The 23809-nt window shown below is 38.8% G+C and overlaps 1 protein-coding gene across 3 annotated transcripts in view; it reads right to left on the bottom strand.

Moving 5' to 3' along the window:
- Positions 1-20373, bottom strand: part of PIK3CG (phosphatidylinositol-4,5-bisphosphate 3-kinase catalytic subunit gamma) — a 32799-nt gene extending 12426 nt beyond the window's left edge. The window contains exons 1-7 of one of the 3 annotated variants that reach the window (XM_030291807.4): positions 20214-20373; positions 12429-14444; positions 8225-8290; positions 7894-8119; positions 3883-3986; positions 1524-1670; positions 191-281 (exon numbers count right to left, since the gene is read on the bottom strand). In XM_030291807.4, coding sequence (XP_030147667.4) covers positions 191-281; positions 1524-1670; positions 3883-3986; positions 7894-8119; positions 8225-8290; positions 12429-14432 — 2638 coding nt within the window. In that variant the 5' untranslated portion in view covers positions 14433-14444; positions 20214-20373. Of the gene's footprint in view, positions 1-190; positions 282-1523; positions 1671-3882; positions 3987-7893; positions 8120-8224; positions 8291-12428; positions 14445-15272; positions 15412-15624; positions 15756-20213 lie in introns of those variants that run through there. The other 2 variants (XM_030291815.4, XM_030291824.4) reach the window with 2 other exon arrangements.
- Between the last annotated feature and the right edge of the window lie 3436 nt (positions 20374-23809).

Here is a 23809-nt window from a genome sequence, read left to right as displayed (position 1 = left end):
GTAAACAGCTGTGCTACAGCTCAAGGAAGGGCAGAAACCACTGCCAAGATGCAACTGAAGGCTGCTCACAAAAAGTGCAATAAAGTGCTATTTACCTCAGGACTACAGCACTTACTAGAATAGTTCTCCCATACACATCTTCTGTAAATACAGTATTTTGAATTTCTAATCACAGTAACTGTGATCATACCTATTTTGTTCCCTGTAGAAATGCAACCATATGGCAACAAACAGAGGTCCAAGGATTCTGCTTCCCAAATGGATTCCATAATTCTAAGAATCTAGTAAAAATAAATGAATATGCTAAGTTATTTCAAATTATTTGATTACAAATTACTTGTACAAATAACACTACCCAGACTTCTAAGATGGGGCTAAACTTACTTTGCTACTTGATTAAGAGATAAATACAGAAAGTGTGCAGCCATTCAAGATAATCAGTTATGAAATCAGTGTTTATACTTCTTCATCTGTTCTGCAACCAGGAAATCTTTACTCTTCTATAAAGCATTAATAAATATATTGCATGATTTCTACATAAGGTGAGATTGAATGTGTTAACAAGCATGCCCATTTTCCCCATTAATACTTCTAAAATCCCTAACAAACCAGTTGTCTGAAACTAGAGTGATGCTAGCAACTGATTTTTCATTTGTTAACTTCACCCATTGCATAAACAAATGATAAAAACACTTAATCAGAGAAACAGGCCATCTTGCACTAAGTAAGATTTTGTCTCTAGAACACCAAAATGTGAAATATGTATGGCATATGGCAGGAAAAGCCAGGGTAACAGTATGCACTGTGTCTGGTTGGGATTAAGCTCCTTTTCTTCAGAGCAGCTTGTGCTGTGCTGTGGTTTAGGGGGTGACCAAAGCACGGCTGGGAACACACTGGTGTCCCAGTCTGAACACACACAGGTGTCCCCCTGTCTCAGCTGAACAGTGTCTGCTGAGTACCAAGGCTGCCAGTTTCTCACCCTGCCTCACTGTGACTAGATTGGGTTGCACAAGAGATTGGGAGGGGACATAACCAGGCAGATGACCTGAACCAACCAAAGAAATACTCCATGATGAACGATGTCATGCTCAGCAATAAACCAGGGAGCAAGGGGTTATGTAGGTTAATCATCTTCTGTGCAGAGACTGCCTGGGAACTGGTCCACCCATGGGATGTGGCGAGTGACTGTCTTAGCACCATTTGTTTTGCTTTCTTCCTTTGTTCTTCCAATTCTCCTTTGCTTATTAAACAGCCTTTAGCTCAACTCACAAGTTTTCTTGCTCTTACTCTTCCTCTTTTTCCATCCCACCAGAATCCATAACACAGTAATATAAAAAGCTGTACTACGACAAAGATGATCTAGTGTTGATGTCAGCCTTGCCATAGAGAGTTTTAAACACAAAAGACAACCTTGCATTTCATATGGACAGTGAAGACAGGGTATACACACTTTGGAAAAGCAAAATTATTTAAAAATATTTTAAAATATTCATGTTGTTCTTTATAAGGTTTAGCTCTCATACCTGTAAAATTAGCATGTCCTGACGGAGGTCATCTCCATGTTTGAAGATGATGCCTATGGTTTCATTTGACAGAGCTGTTGGATCTGCACATTTAAATTCAAGCCAGAGGGGCTTCTTCTTGGACGCCATTACTTTACATTTTTCTATCTGTGAAAGACATGTTTACTGCTTGCACGCCATTGTATGCCAGCATCAACCCAAGAAACCTTTTTAACAGCAGCTACAGAATAGTTTACCAACCTCCACTCAGCTATACCACAAGCAACACACTGAAAGCATATGTAAAAGATGAAGCTCAGTTGCCACACAAAGCCTTCTGAACCTGCACAAATTTTAACCACTGTCCATGAAAAAGGAAAAAGTGTATCTTGATTCTCCAAAACTGAAGTTAGCTTGTAAATCTGCTTCAGACAAATTTAAAACAGGAATAGAGATTCTGACAGAACTGGAAAATATGGGCCTTCACAACACCCTTCTGACTCCTATCAACTACATTCCAGATTTTATTCCCTTAGTAAATTGCTCAAATTCATGGGGGAAATGGCATTTTTGAAACTAATTTAATGTAATAATTCATAAGTTAATAGATTCCCTATTTAGTTTTATTACATTTCAAATATTGATAAATTCATAACTGAAACTGCAGTATTTCAAATGCTTATTTCAGTTATTATGGCTAAGACAACTGTAGTATGTCTTACTTTCTATTCTGGAATTCCTGATTAATTGTTGAACATTACTATGTACAATAAAGCCATCTAAAATTAAAACAAAACAAAAAAAAAAAAGCAAGTGCACATCAGTGTTTGAGAGCAGATAGAATTCATGATATAGGAGTATTTTAGCATATTCATGTTTTATCTACTGATGAAAATTTAAAACCTGCAGTTTAAAATAAAATAGTTTTTACCATCTTTATTTTCAAAAATGAAAGAACTTTTTAAATCTTTGAACTTACTAGAAACTCTGATTTTGCTTCAATATTTGGTTTAGACTTAAAAAATTTTAGGTTTTGAAGATTATGGACAAATAGTACTTGTTAGAATGAATATTAAATGAAAGCTCAGTTTGTTTTACCAAACATTTTTATTTATATAGTTTGGAAAAAGAAAAGCTAACACATCAATTTTTGGACATAGTTACCTTCCTTTGTAAATCTATTGCTTTGTTCATCTAGGAAGGTCCTGGTAGGACTGAATACTTACTAAGTGAAGTGAAGGAAAACTAGAAAACCAGAGAAATATTTTTTATTTGAAAACCTAATTTCTGTCAAGCTGTTGATGATCTCTGTACCAAAAAAAACCAAAAAAACCAAAACAAAACAAAACAAAAAAACAACAAAAAAAAAAACTAAAGAGAATATACAAAATACTAACAAGACAATTTTCTGAATAAGAAATATCTGAATTGGCTTCTGTGCTGACAGTGCTTCAGCCATGCTCACCTGAGAGGTGTTTAATTCTCTCATCTTGAAGACAGACTAGCTCATAGCCTGTCTCCCAAGGCACAGGTTTATTTAACAGAAGCATGGCCATATCTAGACAATGCCTGAACATTTGGCAACTCCTTAAACTGGATGGTTTGTCTGTCCTTAAGCAGGAGAAAATTAAGGGGTTCTTTCCTTGTAGGGTCCTTGCTGCACGTGATGTGAGTCCAAGGATCTTGACTGTGCTTTACCCAGACCTCACATTACATTTTAGATGCATGATACAATTTCCTCTCACTACACATCTGCTGGTCTATGAATCTTTTTTTAACTCTGAGTCAACATACACAATTGCAATCTCACCACAAAACTGAAGGCAGCAATACAGAAAAACCCAAGTGTTTCTTAATGTATTAAATCATAATGAACTTTTATAACAAAACCAACACAGAGATACTGAAAAATCAGAAATAACTGAGGTAGACGTTTTTGTCAGTACGCTGAAGGTCTGGACCCAAACCTTAGTGACAGATATGAATCAGGGTAAGACAGAGAAAATAACTGGAAGAATGGAAACTGAATATCCCACAGCCCCTGAATCAGATAAAAGTTTAATACAGTTATATAATTTAAAGAAAAAAGAGTCAGCTACCTGGTTAAGTCTCGTATTCAACGAATGGAAAAAATATAATTGCCATTTAATGATTAGAATTTCATGGGTTGTTGCAATTTTTTAGCATATGGTGGCATGTCATTAAATTTAGAAAAATAATAATAGCTCTGGGAACAAAAATCTATGGAGTCCATGCAATGTTGCTGTATCCACACAAAAATAAGACTTTTTGACATATTAACAAACTTTTTACCAAGTGACATATAGTTGCGAATAATTTTTTTTAAAAAATTATTTATAGAAAGTCAGAATATACTTACCACTAGTGCTCCTGCTCTTAGTCCAGGATCATATGGAACTCTAAAACTTTCTGGAAGTTTGCTGCCCTGCAATTTTTCAAGCTTTTGTCTCAGTTGTGCAATAACTATAATTACAAAAAAAAGAAAACACAATTAAATCAAACATTGGAAGGCAAAAAGTTTATAGGTAATCAAACTTGTTCAGCATTATACTTTGCCTAAAAAGCTCATTTGAGCTGCCATTTTAAATTGCTTTCCTCCTGGATCTTCTGTTTCAAGGAATGGAAGAAAACTCTTTGACTTGCACTTTCTATGGCCAGGGTTGTTTCAGATACCTAAATGTAAAGTCTTCACACACCTCAGAAATCTTGTGCCTTCTCTGCAGTATTACAAATTCTGCACAGTAAGAGTTTACATTAAAATGTCAGCTTTTGTTTAAAAAACAAAACCCAGTAGAATACACCAAAAAGTATTTTCCCTCATAACTGACAAGAAATGCAGACAGACTTCTGGCTTTTGAATTCCTGGAATCAATTACTCTGTAACCATAAGGAGACAGACTACAGAGACACTGAATTTCCTACCCTCCTAAAACTGGTTTCACAGTTTAAACTATTATTTAATTCACATAGCCTTCTTAATCTCACATTCCTGTAAGAAGAAAATTTGCTGTATATTTATATGAACAAGAATTTTAATGTTCATAACTAAAAGCAATCTCTTAATTAATAAAACCTCAAGCTCCTGAATCTTCAACTCAGAATAGTACAGATTATACAATGCATGATGTATTTTCATCTCAGCCGGTAGTGTCAGCAGCATAAGCAATACACTGGCTATTACCCTGCATCAGGGCAAAGACTGGAACACTGTCCTAAAAGAAACCGTAGCTCCACAGCAGAGGAAGTATATACACATTAAGTAATTTTGGAAATAAAAATCGAAGAGAAAAAAAAATCATACTGATAAAGCTAAACATAGACCTGGATACTTAAAACAGAATAATGAATTAGCTTGGGTTGGACAGGACCTTTAAAGGCTTCCTAGTCCAATCCCCCTGTAATGAGCAGGGACATCTTCAACTCAACTTGTTCAGAGCCCCATCCAACCTGACCTTGAATATTTCCAGGCATGGGGCATTTCTACCACCCTAGGCAACCTGTTCCAGTGCCAACACCCTCATCATCAAAAAAAAAAAAAAAAAAAAAAAGTCTTCCTTATGTGTGGTCAGAATCTGTCCTCCTTTAGTTTAAAACCATTAACCCTTGTCCTATCACTACAGGCCCTACAAAAAAGTTTGTTCCCCACCTTTCTTACAAACTCCCTGTAAGCACTGGAAGGCTGATGTTAGGTCTTCTGAGCCTTCTCCCGACTGAACAATCCCAACACTCTCAGCCGTTCCTCACAGGAGAGGTGCTCCAGCCCCGTCATCATTTTTGTGACTCTCCTCTGGACTCATTCCAGCAGAGCCATGTCCTTCCTCTCCTGAGTGGCCCAGAGCTGGATGCAGTATTCCACATGGAGTGTTATAGGGGCCATGTAGACGGGCAGAATCATCTCCCTTGACCTGCTGCCTATGCTATTTTTGATGCAGCCCAGGACAAGGACTTTTTGGGATCTTAGCATACATTAGACAAAAAATCAGGACAGTTCAATTCCTGCTATCAAATTAAGAAAGTCAAGCCAAAAGAATTGGCTGACAGCTCACAGAACACAAATGTTACATCTGTCCTAGAGGGTTTTAGAAAAGAACTACTAGCAGTACCTGGTAACTAACATGGTATCTCTTCTGGTAAAAAATAAATCTGGCAGCAATATAGGGGAGCTAACAAGTCGGCTTTAAAATTAGACACTTTCCAAAAAAACCACCTCAAGAATCCCAAACCCAAACAAACAATAACACTAAACCAAACCAATCGAACAAACAAAAAAACCCAAACCCTCACAATTCCACCCTGTCCCCTCAGAAGCACCTATGTTGTAGTAACTTGGATAATGAAATATCTTTCTATAACTACAGATTTCCTAGACAACTATCTAGGAAAGTTACTGTTCACAGTTTACTGTTAACAGTTTACTGTTAGCTAAGTAAGTCTCCTCATTGTAATGTAATGTAATGTAATTTGAAAACTTTAAGCAAACCAAACGAAGCTACAAAAGATTTGGAATAGTTGATTTTAAGACACAAGTAAAGGCACTTGCTAAAACAATTTTCAAGTTGGCTTAAGAACAAGGTGCTATGCATTTTAAGCGATGAAACAGCTGCATAGACACATTCTTGGGAAACAAATAATCTAGCTCAGAGGGTGATGAAAGCAGATAATCCCATGCAAGATGTAATATTATGATTTTAAGAATTTATTTATTTATTATTACTTACTATCTTCAATTATAAGCAGAGAGATTACAGTGAAAAGTGAAATAAACAGATTGACAACATGTCTGCTACTGAAATAGTATGGAACAAATTCCTAGCAGGATGGAATTTGCTCTTTACAGAAAATCCACAAATACTGGAGAAACACGTATACAAGAATGAGACTGCATGACAGAATGAAATTAAACAGGATAAAACATTCAGACTGAAAACATGAACAACAATAAACTTAGAAATGTTGGGACAATAAAGAAGTAATAACCTACAGAATAAATTTTAGGATATACATTTTAAAAAACATAAGAAGTAGAGGGTGCCTGTAGAAAAAATGTATGTCCTCAATAATCAGAGAATAAATTACATTAGATATAACATTCTTAGGACATTCCACAGTTTCAGGAAGCCTTATTCAGTGAAAATGTCAATTATATAAGTCATCTTTCAGTGTTCTGCTGTACATTACATCCAAAGTTTCTTTAACTTCAAAATGTGGTGGGTGTTAATATGATTGCTTTATCTTGAAGCTTTTTCTCTTTGCCCACATATCCTTCAAAGATAATGTATTATGGAATCCACTGCTCTTACAGACATGTACATCTGCAAGTTTGTATAGTTCCTTTCTAAAATATGCAATTCTGACTAAACACATTTTGGTTATAGAATATTTAAAGAAAAAATTAGGAAGTGGTTTAGAACAGTGTTTTATTTGGGGCTTCAGTAAGTCCCTTAACTCACACTATGTGGTAACATAACAGATTTTACACTATATATTGAAGAACAAATGCGTATTTCCTTCAAATCTCTTTTGAAACACCACCACAGTCACTTCTGCATAACCAGAGTGGAAAAGCTTTCCAGTCCAAGGACTTCCTGGCCTGGAGCATACCAGGCTGAACACACAGGAAGAAGTGATTTCTCTACAGCTTTTAGAATTTTAATATTGTCATATGTCCTCTCACACTTATTCCCACCACCAAGCAAGTAACAGGAAGGAGGATAAAGAAGATTTTAAGAAAGTTGTGGGGGGGAAAGGCAGGCAGAACCCAGAGATGAAGAGGCATTGCATAACCCTACTGTGGCTTCCAAAGCAGCACTTGCAAGAACTGGAAATAACAATACAACATCTGTCTCACAGAGCTCCTCAAAGACATGCCCTGTATATTCAGGCCTGATCCACCAACTACTTCCATGACATAGCAGAGGCTGCATTGGGCTCCTCCCTGATCTTCCTGCCAAAAATCTTCTAGTGAGAGTTTAGAGGAAGGCTGTATTTCTTGGCAAGTGACACTTTTCGTTTCCAGTTGATATTTGTGTCTTTCTTCAGCACCAGCATTCAGCAACTGTACAAGAACTTATCTGTTTCCCAGCTGGCATGGCATGAGGTTCAAGAAGGTAAGTGAAAGCTTGGGAAAATACTGGGTGTCTAGAACATTGATATTCTTACCCTTTTGGGGTGAAATGAGCAAACAAATCTATTACTGGTTCAATCATTATAAACTTACGCTCACATTTTAAAGGAAGTAAAAATTATGCCCTTTGGCAGCAATTTATCCACAATTTTCTCAATGAACAGTGCAATTTGCTGCCTAGCTTTTCACACCCAAAGATTAAAAAAAAAAAAAATTAACATCAAAGAAATGCCTGTTAGCAAATACCTTGAGAAGTAACATCATACTTTTCTGCAGAAACTGATTTAATCTCCATTGTGACTTTATGCAGCAATTCAATTACTTGAACTTGCTTCATGAAATCGTGCAGCATTGCTTTTCCACAGCCCCTAAGGTAGGCTTCAAGGATGACTGCAAATCTCTGTTGGTAGTGCATGGACTGGGCAATTTCGCTTCTTAAGAACCAAAACAAGAAGTGACCAATTCTTTTGTTCTACAGGTAAAGAAAAACACTACAAATTAGCATTCATTTCTTGACAAAGGGTTTTAATAATGCCAGCAACCTTAGCATAGGTTGGCTATATTTTTAAGTACTTACTCTCAAACCACGTTTCAGCAAAAATCTGGCTAATGCGCTGTCATGATATGGCTCAAATTTCACAGCCTGAGTGATACAAACATAAAAGACATTTTAACACATTTAAAATCTCACTGCTTATACTTAACCAGTGACATCTAGAGAATACATTGTTGCAGGAGTAGAAAATGTGTAACAAAGTGGGCCTTTTTGAGGCTTCTCTGTCTGATTCAAGAAGCACATTTTGTTTGCAACAGGTTCTTTTCAGGTTTATTATTAATGTGACAACTCTCTAACCAGAGGGTCCAATCTGAGCATATGCACAAAGCAATGTCATTCTTGGCAAAAATCAGCAAGATCAGAAACCAGTTTGCTTTATGACTGATACTGAGAATGCTTGAAATGATTACTGACGGAATAATCTATTTGCAATAGCTCTTTAACAAAATTATTCAATAATAAAATACTGGTTTTGGTTAACATCCAATACTTCAAGACAAGGGCACAAGGACTCACTGGTGAGTTCCCCAGAAAAAAACAGGATACAGGAGCAATTTTTCAGAGCACTTACCTGGTCTTTATTCTGTAAATGAATGACAGAATAAAAGCTCTGATACACATCCTACAATAATGAAGTACAATTAAGACGAAGACTTCACAAGAGCTTTTTTTTACTGACTGCGAAAACAGAAGTATGTTTTCCTCCTTCAAAAGCTGCTCCCCTCCACCCAAGCCCACAGATATTTCCAAACTACTGCCAAAAAAGGGGGTGGGAGGAGAAAGTCAATAATTATTTTCAAGTGCCAGTATTGGAGTTTTTTTTCTCTTATTCTCTCCTCCACCCCAGTGACCAAGGGAATTGGTCTACCAGAAAACCATCACACTTCCAGATTCTGGGTAGTGCCAGGGACCTTCTTCACTCAACTCATTTTTTCCAGCAGCTTCTTTCATGTTGCTTGAGGAATTCAAGCTTACAGAAGGTTTGTATTCAGATTAATGGTGGAAAAAAGTATGCACTTATATCCCATGGCAAAAAAAGAGAAATAAAAAGCATACAGTCTATGAATCAGAGTCACAAAATCCCTGTCATGGACTGAGGGGGTTGGTGAATGGCTTCAGGTTCTGGAAATAAGAGTGCCAGGAAGCAGGCCAGAGGGAGATTAGAGGAAAACAAAGGGATGCGCAGAGAGCTGGGTGCATGTAGTATGCTCAGCTTTCAGAAGCAGCAAAGTATGCAAACCTCTAGCAGTAGTTATTCAACAGAATATAATGGCTCTTTCAAGATCACTGCAGTCTGCAGCTTGCAAAGAAGCAACCAAGCCATCAGCAAAGGTCTGCTAAATTCATCAAACAAATCATAGTACTGCGGCACATAGTTGCATTTTTATTATTAAAATATCAACATAATTTCTGAAATGTAAATAATAATGTGGGTTTAATCAAAAGAAAAAAAAATCAAGTCAACTTTCCAATGAAGCAACTTATAAAAATATCAGAAAGACACATCCTTTCTAGCTTCTGGCTAACAGACAGACAAGAAAGCCAAGCACCAGACAGACAAAAAAAGCCAAGCACCAGACTTGCCCTTCTCCTGTATCATAATTCTGCAAGAACTGTCTTGACTGTCTCTGCAGTATTGTTTTATATCCCCAAACAACATCATCTTATTTAGGAAAGACAATTAGAATTCACAAATACAACAATATATAGATCCTTTTACTTTGTGTATGAGATTATGAGGCATTTAGGGGGTTTTAATAAAAATTAATTTTCACTGCAGTAAGGTGCCCAAAAGCAATAATTATCACATAAATTCAAATGGATTTTCTTCCAGTCCCAAGAAAGCCTATTATAAACCTCACTCTGGTATATACTGTGCCTAATGTTCACATAACCTTGAAAAACAAGTTAAGACTGAAATACAGCCAAACAACCAACCATCACTTCAAAACAAAACCTCCTTATTGAACTTGCAAATATATTTTAACATAAAACATTATTAAAAATATATTATGACTATCCTTATTGAGCTGATGATTTAGATAATAATTTTTAACAGATCAGTCCTTTTTTCTTCATAAAGTCAAATATCAACTTCTGCACAGCAACAATAAAAGCTGGCCATTAAAAAATGTCTGCTAGTACTGACCTGTGTGTACTTTTTCCTTGTCAGTTCAGCAGAAGCCTTTACTCACTGCCATATACATGCAGCACCACCACCTGTGTTTATCTTACAAAGAATTTTGTTGCATTGTAACTATCTTATCCATGGTTTATCAACAGTACACAGAAGAACAGACATTACAGTAAGCTCAATAGGTTGATTTATGGTGTGGCTGCTTCAATTAGAAATAACCTGTGGGGAAATAAAATGCTTGATTTCTAACTACAGAGGATAAAATGGGAATATCCTGTGCAAAGTGAAATAAGCCATAGAGCTTTCCTAAAAGTGTGCATTTGAAAAGTGACAACCATTTGCAGAAGTGATGCATCCACTAGAGCAGAGCAATGGCCAACACCCATACTCTGAAAAATATAGATTTTAAATACACTGTCATACCAAAATTTTGCTGCAGAATCCTGACAACTTATGTTCCATAGTTAGCTAAGAAATAAAGACAAGGAAAGCAGCAGAGAGGTAAAAGTTGGAATCTAGCATGTTTTTTGAAGGATGGTAATCTTGTTATTTCTTACAACACCTCTTACTGAAAATGACACAGTGAAATTAGGGCACTATGATTTTATGCTACAATATTTTATTTAACTGTTAGAAAGGTTTATTCTTTTTAAAACTCATCAGATTTGTACTTCCTGAAAACAATTTTTTAAAAATGGAAACAATCCCAGTATTTCCCCTATTTTCTCAGGCATTTTGATAGCAACCAATCATCATCAAAACTCCTAATTTAGATACAAAGAAAAAGTGAATAAAATTGCTGAGCCACATGTAGACAGCGAAAGCTCACAAGCCAAGCATATATATAGCAGCAGCTACGTGGGAGGCCCAATGAGGTAACCGTAGCGACTCCTTTGGTTAATGCAGAAGTGCATAAATTCTGCCTAATCTTCAGAAAAGCAAAGACAAGGCTAGAAAGGCTTTGCTTAAAGCACTACCAATGTGCAGCAAAATCTGAAATACTAACTTCATTTTCCTGGGATTCTGAGCTCTCTCTGCACCCGCAGAAATAAAAAGCTGCTTCCTCAGCTGCAGTAGTTCTAGGCTGGTTTTTTTTTTTTTTTAATTTTGAATGTTGCCCTCTGATTCTTTGAAAAATGTATTTCCTGCTCTGAAGGATATCAACCTTTCCATGCAAAACAGAGCCCTGTCAGGTGTAGGATGCCTGCAGCTCCACCTGGCTCCAGGGGCTGCACTTACCAGGAAGAACACAAGGCTACACCTTCCATCAGACACTAGATGAGATTTTGCCACTGCCAACTGATGGCATTGAGTTGAGAGAAAAGCAACCAAACCAAGTTTCTTGTGTAACTGATATAAACCTTCCCAATGTTTGATCTGGCAGATACACACACAAAGTGCTTCAAATCTATACAGCAGTGACCCCTTGTCATTAGAACCACAATTTTGCACCCAAGGTCCCAGAATGACTTAATCTTAGTATGTAGTCCTATCAACTCTTGAGCTACTTTCAAAATTTTAGGGGAGGGAGGTTCTAGATAAATTTGCTTCCCTTAACAGCACAAGACTGAAGTTGCTGTAACATACTGTGTAGTTACACTGGTGTTCTTGACCTAAAACCCAACTTCCAGGTATTTCTTCCCTGACAACATCTGCATTTACTTTCTTTTTATCTACGCTCTTTCTACTACACTCTTTCTAAACTATCAGTAAAGTTAGTCAACAACTCTTCAGTGCGATGTGATTCCAACCCAATATGAACAGGATTACAGACAGCACAGTTAGGATTTACTCCCATCATAGCTGTGCTGGCATTAACAATTTCAGAAAAACTTACTACTGTAAACACAAGATGCAAATTGTAAGACACAAGGCAATGGTACCACAAAAACATCAACAAAGGCAAAAGACAAAATGTAGGAAAGTGTATTTTGCATTAATCTGGTTACTACCACTGCTTTGACTAAACATTAAAGACTTCAAAACTAAGGAATATTAACAAGACCTACTAAAATGGGAAATGCAAATTATGGGGTAATGCAAATATATTCCTGGAAGGCAGAGTTCAGGAATGCAAATACACCTTACCTGCACAAGCTGTAAAAGATAATGAAGAACATCATCATCATCTAAACTTTCCAGTTTTTGAACTGCCATTGCTCGGACATTTTCGTCTGAAAAGTTACAGTCCAGAAGTTGCATTGTGAGTCCAACATCTAAAGTGCTCTGATCCCAAGCCTCTTTTTTAGCTAGCAACTGGTATGTTTTGGCCACTATTTCTTGTTGTCCCCATTTCACAGAGCTAAGCAGCTTAGGATATGCCTTGGGGTGCTTTATGCTCTCATATCTAAAGTGCCACAACAGTTCTTTGTCCTCAGGAGAAAGTGGATTAAGTGGGTCAGTTGCTATGATCTCTTCAAGTTGCTTGCGAAGCTGGTTGGGCATTTCAGCTCGAGTCCTGTCCCCCTGGGGGTCTGATGATATCCTGTGCTTGGGCAAGGCAATTGGGTGACAATATTTGTCCAGCACAATAGAGATAGCCATTGAGTTTTCTTTATCCGGGTTAGTTGCTGATGTGAGTTTGTCTGCATTGATACTTCCTTGTTCTTCCCCCTTACCTGGAATTTTCCACATGTGGAGTACATACTCCCCACTTCGTAGCAAGAAACGGTGATCTATCAACAAAAGATTTACATAATATAGTAGCTGGGTTTTGCATTTTGCGTCAGAGTTAGAGGATTCATGAGACTGAAGGTTTGTCTTTGCAGATGGCCCCTGTGCTTTGCCACAGTATATCTGAAGATTGAGAAGTGCTCCTTTAGGCAAATCCTTGATTTTTATATCAAATTCCAACCAAATATTCCACAGAACCTCCTCAGTAAAAGGCTTTGATGAAGTTCTTCTCTGTGAAAGTAGCTGCTGCCCATGTTGAATGTTAGCCTCTACAAACACGGTGAGATCAGTATTTCTTGGTAAAACTGGGATATCAATGCCAATTATTTTCACTCTAAATTTCCTATTACAATCCCACAAAGAGATAGTGAAGACCCTTTCATGATCTTTTCCATCTATTGTCAATTGTTCATGATACCCTGTAACTCCTGTACAGTCATCCACCAAGGGCCATTCTTCCTTCTGAACCTCATCTTCATTCGGGTCTGGGGGATCGTCAAGGACAAGGTGGATTTCTTCCCCATTCTTAAGGCACTGTCTTATCCAGTGAAAATCTTTGATTGGTGTGTCTCCAGTAATGTACTCATCTCTACCACAAATCCTGAGAACAAAATCCAGTTCACTGTGATCTTCAGGAATGTCCATCAAAGACTTTTTCTTTGCCATTTTTGTGAAAAAGCTGTGGAGAATCATATCTGGAGTGTCATCTATTGACACTTTAATTTTCTGACTAGTTGTTCCTCTATGTATGATTATGAAAATATTATTATTAATGATCTTTTTAAATAAATATTCTGGGAGTGGCTTAGATGTAGTCCATGGGTGCATTGCATATAATTTAGGATCTCTGCAGGCTACCTCTATCATTCGTGGAGTGACTAATCTGCGCCGGGTAAATTCTAGTTCATCATCGTGCACATTGCTTACATCAGTGACATCATAACCAATCAAATCATTAAGTTGCCGCTGCAATTCCTGAACTTCTTCGGATGGTGTTTGTTTCTGGACAACATAGATTTTGCCTACCTTTTTCTGCAACACCTTCCAGTACAGTATGCAGTCCAATGTCTGTAATACTTGATGTTTATCATAAATTTCATACCATTGCCCTTTCTTCTGATACTGCAGAATAAACTGATCTGGGGTGAATGCATGGTAGAAGTCTGTGGTTTGACTTGTCTCTATTGCACGCATCCAAACCTGTGCTTTCATTTGCTCAACCGTACAGTTGCCAGCTATTTCAAGTAACATAGTCTCTGGGGCTTTAGTATGTTTATTGCTTGTAGGTAAAATGAACTCAATAGATATCAGTTCCATGGATGAAAAACTACTCGATGCACAATGAGGTTTCATTCTTCTTCTCCTTCGTTTGTTTTCATCTCTCATAACAACAGGCTGTTCATGATCCCCCAACTCCATGCCAGAAGAAATCTAACAAAACATACAATTACTTCATTACTTTCTTATTTACATTTATCTTTACTCTTACTTTTAAACTTTTCAGATACATTTTTTATATTTCCACTTCTCCTTAACTTCTGGTCACAAATACTTGATTTACATGAAACCACTTCAGATGTAATCTATTCAACTCAATACCAAATATAAATAAAAAACCTCCAACAAACTCTCCAGTGATTAAGTAATTAATATAGAGGTTTTAAACATCCTGCCCAGATGTTACTGAGGATAAGCAGTTTTAATGTGCAATCTCCATATTGATTAGTTCTTGCTTCTATTTGATCAAGCACTGATTCTTCTGCTGCCTCATCTGTTTTGATGCTGCTGATGTTAACATACATGGGTTTTCATAAAAATTAAAAGACACACTTCTGTATATTAATAGAATGCAATCCTACTGAGCTCCAGGAATGGCAGAAAGTAACAAAACAAGAAATTTATTTGCAGTCTGGACAGACATGAGGCTATTCCCAGTTTTCTCTGCCTCACTTTTTAGTGATAGGAAATCAGGATTTCAACCTAAAAAAAAGCTCTTAGGATGCAAAAGTCAGGGACTCTTTCTGAACATATATTTAACACACATCTAAATTCAAGGCGAGTGTCCTTAGATGTTCTTCTTTAAAATAAATCAATTCACCAGACTGACAATATGCATCCATTTTCAAGGTACACACTGCCAATATGAACTATTAGTTTGTTACAGAAGAAAAATCTCCCAAGTTGATGCTGATTTATTACCCTATACATCAAATCACACCTAAAACACCAGTAAAACAATATTAAACACGAGTAGCCTACCTTATCAGCATTCAGTAAACAAAAAATATTGTTTCTCAGTTAATCTCCATTGACCAATATTGAAGTGGAAATTATTCTGTGCTGATTGAGTGCACTCGCACAAGCCAAGTTACAGCAACATACTGAACTTCTTTTCCAAGCAACACTTTCTACACACAAAATCTTTAACTTCTGGAGAAAAGTAAAGCCAGTGTAATGATGTCTTAGCAGATAATAAAAGAAGCAGATAAAAATATAAAATATTAAATTCAAACAACAGAGCATACTAACTAAAATTCTTCTTCTGAGTTACAGAAAGCAGCGACTGTGGACACACCACCTCCATAATTGACCAAGTACAAGGAAATATTACCTGCTTATAAAACCAAGGCTGAATTGCTGAAGATTACTCATTTGTTTAATTTTTGTAGTTCCTATTTTTTTAAAGGAAGATCATTCATACAAAAGATTTCTTTGTTTAAGCTGTTCTGCTTTTCTTGCTTGATCTCATACCCAGATGCAAAGGAAGTGCTGCTGTTACCAGGAAGGAAGTTTTAACCAACTTGATTATACATATGATTGCTCATTTTAAAAGAAGTCAGAATGCTTTTCCTGTTACAACAGTAAAAACACACCAACAGTACTAAATTTAACACACACATATAGAAGACATGTTTAGAACCTTTTAAAAATAGCAAAGAATAATCTGGGCAATGTATTTATTTAATGCAAATGAGATATTTAAACCAAATTTTTAAGAGATTACCTCCCAAAAGATTTAATACAAATAGTAGATAAAATGCAACTAAATATGCAATGTTGCATTATTTTTATTTGCATGGTGATAGCCATTTGAGGACTCCCAACTTAAATTCACTAGAGATTTTTAAACCAGTCTCCATACAGGCATCTCATAGAGATTGTATATGCCAAGGATCTTGAATGGCAACCTTAGCAGCAGAACTACTGGGCAGCCTTACCCAAAATATCTTGAACTCATTCATTTATGATTACAAACACACAGTGAAATACACTAGAAATGGTGACTTCAGATTCAGGAAGAAATTAAACCAGAGACTTTCAACCCTAATTCTTGGGTTAACTACAACCTGAGGTGCTGTTCTTTTACAAAAAAAAAAAAATAATCCCCACAGAAAAAAAAAAAAAACCAAAAAAAAAAAAAAACACATTATGGAAAACATGTCCAAAACAGAAAGAAAAGAAAGAAAACCCTCTAATTTCATTCTTTTTCCTTATGACTTTTTCAGTGAAATACTGATCTTTTAAAGAGCAACAAGCAGTACAAATCCTACTGGTGGTAGATATCATGCAAAAATTATGAGACTTGAAAAGGAGGAAAAAAATATGAAAAAACTGGAAGGTTGTCTACCTACAGTGAAGCGCCTTTTATTTTAATATATGCATGTTTCCTATTTATAAGTAACATTTTTATAAAAATGTTAAAAACAACCACTCCCTCTGTATTGGCAAAAAAATCTGACAGTATCTTACCTGCCTCCAACATGCCAAGGTTGATTAACACTCTGCCAAGATTAAAAAGCAGAAAATACCCTCCACCACTGACATACCTCTTCCCTCTTTTAGCATCATTCTGCTTGTCAACTATTTTTCTCAGGAAGTCAGTTTGGGGAAAACACACTCTGTCCCATATGCCTCTATCTTTTAAAGCCAGTATTTGAATTTTCTTGAGGTAGTGGTGAAGTTACCCTGAACATTTTATTACTGACATGAAATCTACCCATCTTGGCCAAGACACCTCCAAAACTCATTCTCCACCCACATTCAGCCTGTCAGCATTCATCACAGCCACAGCCTTTGTGGCATCTCAGCACTACACACTGCGCCCCTCTCTCATCTCAATTCTAAAATACAGTGTAGTCATATATTTCTCTTCATTTAGACACAAGCAGCTAGCAGTAAGTTTTTTTGCATGGCAACAGGCTATATAGATTTTTTGTAGAGTCCTTCCTCTAAAAGTCATTGTGCTGCCCCATTAACTAAACCTGGAGTCATTTCAGTTTCATTGGGTTCTGCAGATCTAGAAAAGCTTCCTGGTTTAAAATGTCCTCAGCCTGCTTCTTGAGTCATGCACTTAAGGATTAATTCTTCAAACATATATACATACAAACAGCTCCTCTACCACTACTCCATAGATCAACACCATCAAGGCAAGCAAAGGCAGCATCTCTCTGTCATGCAGCAGAGAACTAACCTGTACATTTCTCAGTGAATGCAATTGTTTCACACTCTCATCCACTTATAAAGACAGGTGGATGCCTTTATGGTGGGTTCAGATACCCCCCCACAAACTGCATCAGACACAACACAAAATGCATGGGACCTCTGTAGCTGCCTTGCCCATACAGGGCTGTCTTTACTCCTGCATTCATTTGGGCTCTGACCTGTCGTGTCTAGTCCATTCCAACCCAATAACCATCCCCAGTTCTGCTCTGACCCATTTTCCTCAGCTTCAGAAGGCAGTTCTTGGAGCGACAGCTGTCTCTCATCTGTCTCTGCAATGACCCATTCTTATGGTGACACCAAATTGTATCCATTTCCTGCTAATCCATGTGTTGGCAAAACCGTATTTCCTCATGCACACGAATCACAGAACTTTGATATTTATAATGAAAAATCATTTCATGTTAAGTTGCTAAAACCTTTGTCATGCCTAAGCTTTACTTACAGTATTGACACTTCCAAACTCTACTGCAACAACACCCCAAAAAAGGGGAAAAAATCACTCTGTTTTATTTAGAATTCTAATGAGCCTCATCAACCCTGAATATCCCTGTATTACAAGAACTGTCTTATGATGGTCTAAAAATCCTGATGGGGTCCAATGGAGAAGGAAAAGATGGGCCTGTAAAAGGTAACTAAGACAAGCAGTCTTTGTCTCTAGTTGTGTTCCAATCTTGTCACTCAGGTCAACAATCTGATCATAACAAAACAAGAAAAAATTCGTTAATTTTCAGCTGGACCAGTTCCTTTATTAGTGACTCAACACTTACAGGAATGGCTGGGCAGTGAGGGAAGAGAAATAAAGGGAATGGAACCAGTACAGATAAGTATAACTGAGACTGTAACATGATTCACAGCAGGATTAGGAGATACACTAATGTGTAAATTCGTTAAATTATTTGAAAAAAATGGCTGAAAGGTACTTTAAAAAGACAATGTGGTATTACGATGTTATTACGTATTTGGCTACAAAAAAATTAGGATAGCTGTCAATCTTGACAGCTCTGTTAAGACTATGTTAGAATTCTACCAGTTACTATTATTCTATATTAGCTCCTGCTTCTGTTTGTAATCCATTGTGTGAAAACCTTATTTCAAAATTATTCTTTTCACTTTAGCGTGAACTCATTCCCAGACAACTTAACTTTCAAGAAAATAAGCACTCCCTACCCAAGTAAGAATTACCTTGTGCATGCATTATGTAAATACAACACTAAAGCTTACATTCACAGTTTTAGACAAAGTTCACTTGAAAGATAAATTTTAAAAAACATAATTACTATGACAAGACTCAACGTTTTCCAAGCAGCATACTACATCTACTTGCCCACACTGTTATGTAGCAGGAAATGACTTTACACTTGCTGGACAGGAGTACATCTTCCCTACACCTACATCCAGTGCTGAACTTCACAGGTAAGATACAACACTAACATTTCGAGTGTGAGCACAACAACAAAATACCACTTGACTTAGTTGCTTTGTCAGATCCTCTAACAACTACTCGCTCTAATGGGAAATAAAACAGTGCAGGTTCCCATTAGCAAGTCAACTTCACAGGTAATGCAGCCACATTCCTCACCCAAAAGTATGAACCAGCAGATACAGCTTGGTCGGGAGGCTGGGGAGTCAATCAGACTGCTATTATAGCTGTAGCATTTTCAGGATGCTCTGCCTTCACCACCTTTAGATTCTATATGAATTATCTATTTGCGGCTCCCGGAACAAACAATAACATCGAGCCGATTCTATAAATTTAGGTAAGAATTTCGGCAAAGTTCCAGTTAACTGGGGTTTCTTCGAGATTAGCAGTAATCTCGAAGAAATCCCCCTTGGATCCAACACTTCCCAGAGTTTTAAAACCCAGAGATCGCTGCTATTGCTCCTGCCGGGACACATTCGCTACTTAGACACTGCACTGCCCGTCAACTTGGACCCGGTTTTCCAACACTAATCGTTAACTGCGTGATCTAATCTACACCAGCAACCAACTCCTGAATGCCCTCAGCTATTATTTCAGAGGGATTGTCGTGTGGAAAGGTTTAATGGTCTACATGTATCAGACAGACACAAGAAATTTGTTGGATGAGGAAATAGTTACTTTGTTTAAAAGCCATGTTGTAGCAGAGCCGACTCACTGATCTCAACCCTCGAGAGAACTGCCTACTGTTATCCTTCACTTCGCATTGTTTCACTCAACGTTCCAACAGCTTCCCCAGCGGGTTTGGCACCAAACTCGTTACTCCCGGTTCGAGCCATGCCTGAGGCGGGACCGAGGCCGGGAGAGACCGGGCAGCACCGGGGGCTCAGCAGTGCCGGCTGCGGCGGGGACCGCGGGGCGACCCCGGCCAGCCGCACCCCCCTGCGGGAAGGGGCTCAGCGCACGGGAGGCGGCGGGAGCAGCGGCCGGGGCCGGGGCCGCCTCCTTCCCTCCTTCCTCCCGCCCCCGGCCCACCGCCCGGGCCCGGAGATGGCGGCCGGCGCCGCCCGCGGGGGGCGAGCCTCGCCTCGCCGCGCCGGGGCCGCCGGGGCCGCCGGGGCCAGGGCCGCCCTGCGGCGGGCGCGGGGCCGGGCCGGGGCCGCCCGCGGCCGGCGTGGGGAGCGGGGCCGCGCCACCACCTGCGAGCCCGGGCCGCGGGCAGCGCCGGCCCGGGGCGGGATCCGCCGCGACCCCGCTGCCCCCGGCACGGAGCTACTCACCGCAGCGGCAGCCCCGGCCTCGGCCCCGGCTCCGGACAGGTGTTTCCCTCAGCAGGAAGCGGCGCGGGCCGGGGGCCGGCGGGGAGGCTCCATAGCCGGCGGCAGAGGCAGCTCCGGAGCCGCCGCCAATCACACGCCGGGCAAAAAGGGAACCGGCTGCGGGGCCTCCCCGCCCCGCCGCGGGCAGCCGGGCCCGGCCCCGGCCCGGCCGCATCAGCCGGAGCGCACTGACCCTGTGCTGGGGTGACAGCACTACAGCCGCGCTGAGGCTTAGGCGCCAGCACAAGGCACGCGGGACCGGGACGTGTCCTGGTGCCAGCGCCCGCAGCAGAACCTCCCTGGGCTCAGCTGCCTCAGGTGTTCCTTGCCCAGGGCCCCACAGCCGGCTTGCCCTTGGCACTCCTGCAGCGACCCTCGCCTGCCCGGCCAGCCCTGACAGCTCCTTCAGCCCCACACTCAGGGCAGGGACAAATTAGTTTGTTTAAACTGCCCTTAAAAGCCCCTGGAGATGGCAACCTACTCCAGCGTGGTGGTCTTCTGCTTAGCAAAGATTTTCATGCTGTCTGATGAAAATTCTTCTCCTACAGACAGAGCATCTTGCTTGTCTTATTCCTGTTATTCAGTTTGGGGGGTTTTCTTCCTCCCTCTCCCCCCAGCTACTTTCTTGTTTGAATTTGCTGTGTTAACTGTTTTTCTACTATTTTTCCATCTCCAGACAGGCAGTCCTCAATCTCCCTTTTTAGGTCATGTTCCTTAGACCTCCTGTGACTCCTGTAGCTCACCTCCAGTTTCTTGCCAATTGGGCCACACTGTTTTTGGAAAGCCCTGCTCAAAACTGGACATAGTAGTATTCCAGCTAAGGCCTTGCCAAGGCTGCCCACAGCAGGAGGATTAATTCATCAGCCTTACGGTGCCAGACTCCAACTGCAGCTCAGGCATAACTATTCCCATTCAATTCAAACAAACAAACAAACAACTCCCCCTCACCACTCTTTCCCCATTCAGGCTGCTGTCTGTTTGGCTCTGAATGGAGCTGAGCGTTTCTGTCTCCACAGCTCTTGTTCAGACTGAACAGCAAAACTCTTTCCATGATTATGTTGAGACATTTTTTTTGACCCAGATCTTGCAATGAGATTAACAGGTGAACTGTGTATGACACAGAGTGCCCACAATTGCCCTGAAAGCTATGTTGACATACGGTTGCATCTTCAGGGAACACTTTACAAGACCATAAGGTGCCACAAAGACTTTAAAAATTATTATGATTTTTCTAGGTACACATTCTTAACCTCCAAAGAAAATATCAAAAGGAAGTAACTAGAACGTTACATGTACAGATGCTATTATAAAAAGTTGGATAATTGTTATTATAGCATGGATGGATTCTTTTGACTAAAAAAAAAATTTGCATGGTATTAAGAATCATACCAGCCTGAAGCAGAAAAGAGAAACTTCTGTTTCAAAATGAATATACATTACAATGAACTGTGTCTGTAAGGGATCATAATAACTGTACTGGCCTCAAGTTCCCTTTTACGTGAAAGCAAAGCAAAAACCTTCACAACTTCCATGTGATGTGTGTGCAGCATAGGGGAAACACAGTGAAGACTCACTTCATGCTTGGTTTTGCCTGGTACAATGGGTAATGTCTGTCAAAGCAGTTCAGCTTTGCACAGCATTACTGAATGCTTTAAAAGACATTTAAAAGCTTTATCAAAATAGGAAGTCTTTTTTGTTGTTGTTTTTGGCTGGATCCCCAGATGGATCACTCCGGGAATACAAGTGTAGCCAGTTTGGCAACTAATCCTGTTAAGATCCGTGGACTTTATTTGGGGATGCATATGGAGATTTGAGCAGCTCAATAAAAAGACTGTCATTTGTCAAAAGACAATTATAGAGGGGATAATTTACAGCCAGAGCACATGACATGTATTTTTTTTATTTCAGCCAGAATTGTATAACATTTTTTAAATAGCTATAAGTCAATGTAGTGTTATTTGCAATGAAAGAATAAATTATTGTATTTATTATATTTGAGACAGGTTTGTAAACTGAAAATCTTGCTCTCTTCAGGATTTTGTATGTTAATGAAATATTACATTTTTGCAGTTAATCTTCAGCTCATCTTTATAAAGCTTATTTTCTTTATTGCTTTTTCTGGCAATTCAAGTAATACGAACTTTCCTGTGGGTGAGAATGCTCTCCTTATAGGTTCTATATTCTTTAGAAATACACATTTTAACATTATTTTATTCCTGTTCATTTCTATATGTGACTTAAACCCTTTCACATAAATTATCATTTGGTTTCTTGGTTGGTTGTTTTTTTTAGTCAGGAACAGCCTGCACAATAAATTGAAATGCATATTTTACCATGTCAAAAACAGAACTTTAAAACAGTCAGGAATACCATAGCTTAATGAAGAAAGGTGAAGAACGCAATTTGATATTTAAATGAAGCTGATTTAATCAAAATTAGTCATGCAAAGAAGCAATCATTTTGCTAATATAATCTTGTGGGGTGCAGTCAAAATGCAATTATTTCCTTTATCTACCAGCTGTAATAAAAATATGACAAGAAATTGATGTCATGATTTTAAACAGGAGTTTTGGAGGTTGAAAAAATGTAAGATGGTATCTTTTGTATCCGCTGCACAGTCAAACATCAGTTTTTATGTTGTTTAGTGGAGAAACAGCGATAAAGAATAACAGCCACATTAAATGCTCAGCAAGAACTTTATATACTGACACATGTTGGATGTAAATGTTCTGTTATCATTGACAAACTGGATTCATTGCAATTTAGGAAATAGTATGTAACACTTCATGTTGGTTTTTATTTTCTATATTGCCAGCTGAGAAAAAAATTAAATGCAGAAGCTTTGTAGGTCTTGTAACAACAAAGTCAAAGCCTACTTGCCTAAATTCAGCAATAGCTACATTCAATTTTGTAATTGCTTCTCTATGTAAAGAAAATTTTAAAACCCCATTGTATGATACATTGTCCATCCTGATGGAATGATAGGTAGCCTTCTCCTTTCTTGGGGAATTAATAAGCTGGAATTTTCTAATTGTGTTGTAAACTCTTTGTGATGCATTCAGGGGAGGATTTAAAATAAATTGACAGAATACCTTTATTTTACAGCTCTGCTGTGAAAACTGATGATACAAACGTGATCAGTTGTATTAACATCATTGTCATTGATTTGTCGATATGCATGATTACTTGGTAACTTTGGTATCAAAAATAAACTTTTCTTCATGCTATAACTTACCAACAAGCAGAGGAGGAGTGAGCTGAATTTTAGTTTGGCTTTTGCATCATGTTCTAAGTATGGTAGCTGCTTGTGAAAGGGATGTAAATGACAGATAAGTGCTGCCTGCAGATCTGTCCTCCATTCACAGCTTTATGTCATGGGAAAGGTGATTCTCCTAATGCTGGTTCTGGGTCAGTGCTTGGGGAAACCAGAGAAGGCTTTGGGGAAATAGGGGGATCCAGAAGACCAAATTAAGGAGGGGGTCTTTCTGCATCCCTCTGTAGGCAGTTAAGTCCTCTCTGAGATGTCTCCTGCATGAACTTGGTTCCCAGCTAGAAAC

The sequence above is a fragment of the Taeniopygia guttata genome, chromosome 1A (assembly GCF_048771995.1).
Source record: "Taeniopygia guttata chromosome 1A, bTaeGut7.mat, whole genome shotgun sequence".
In the NCBI taxonomy this organism is placed as follows: domain Eukaryota; kingdom Metazoa; phylum Chordata; class Aves; order Passeriformes; family Estrildidae; genus Taeniopygia; species Taeniopygia guttata.
This window is presented reverse-complemented; position numbering and strand designations above follow the sequence as displayed.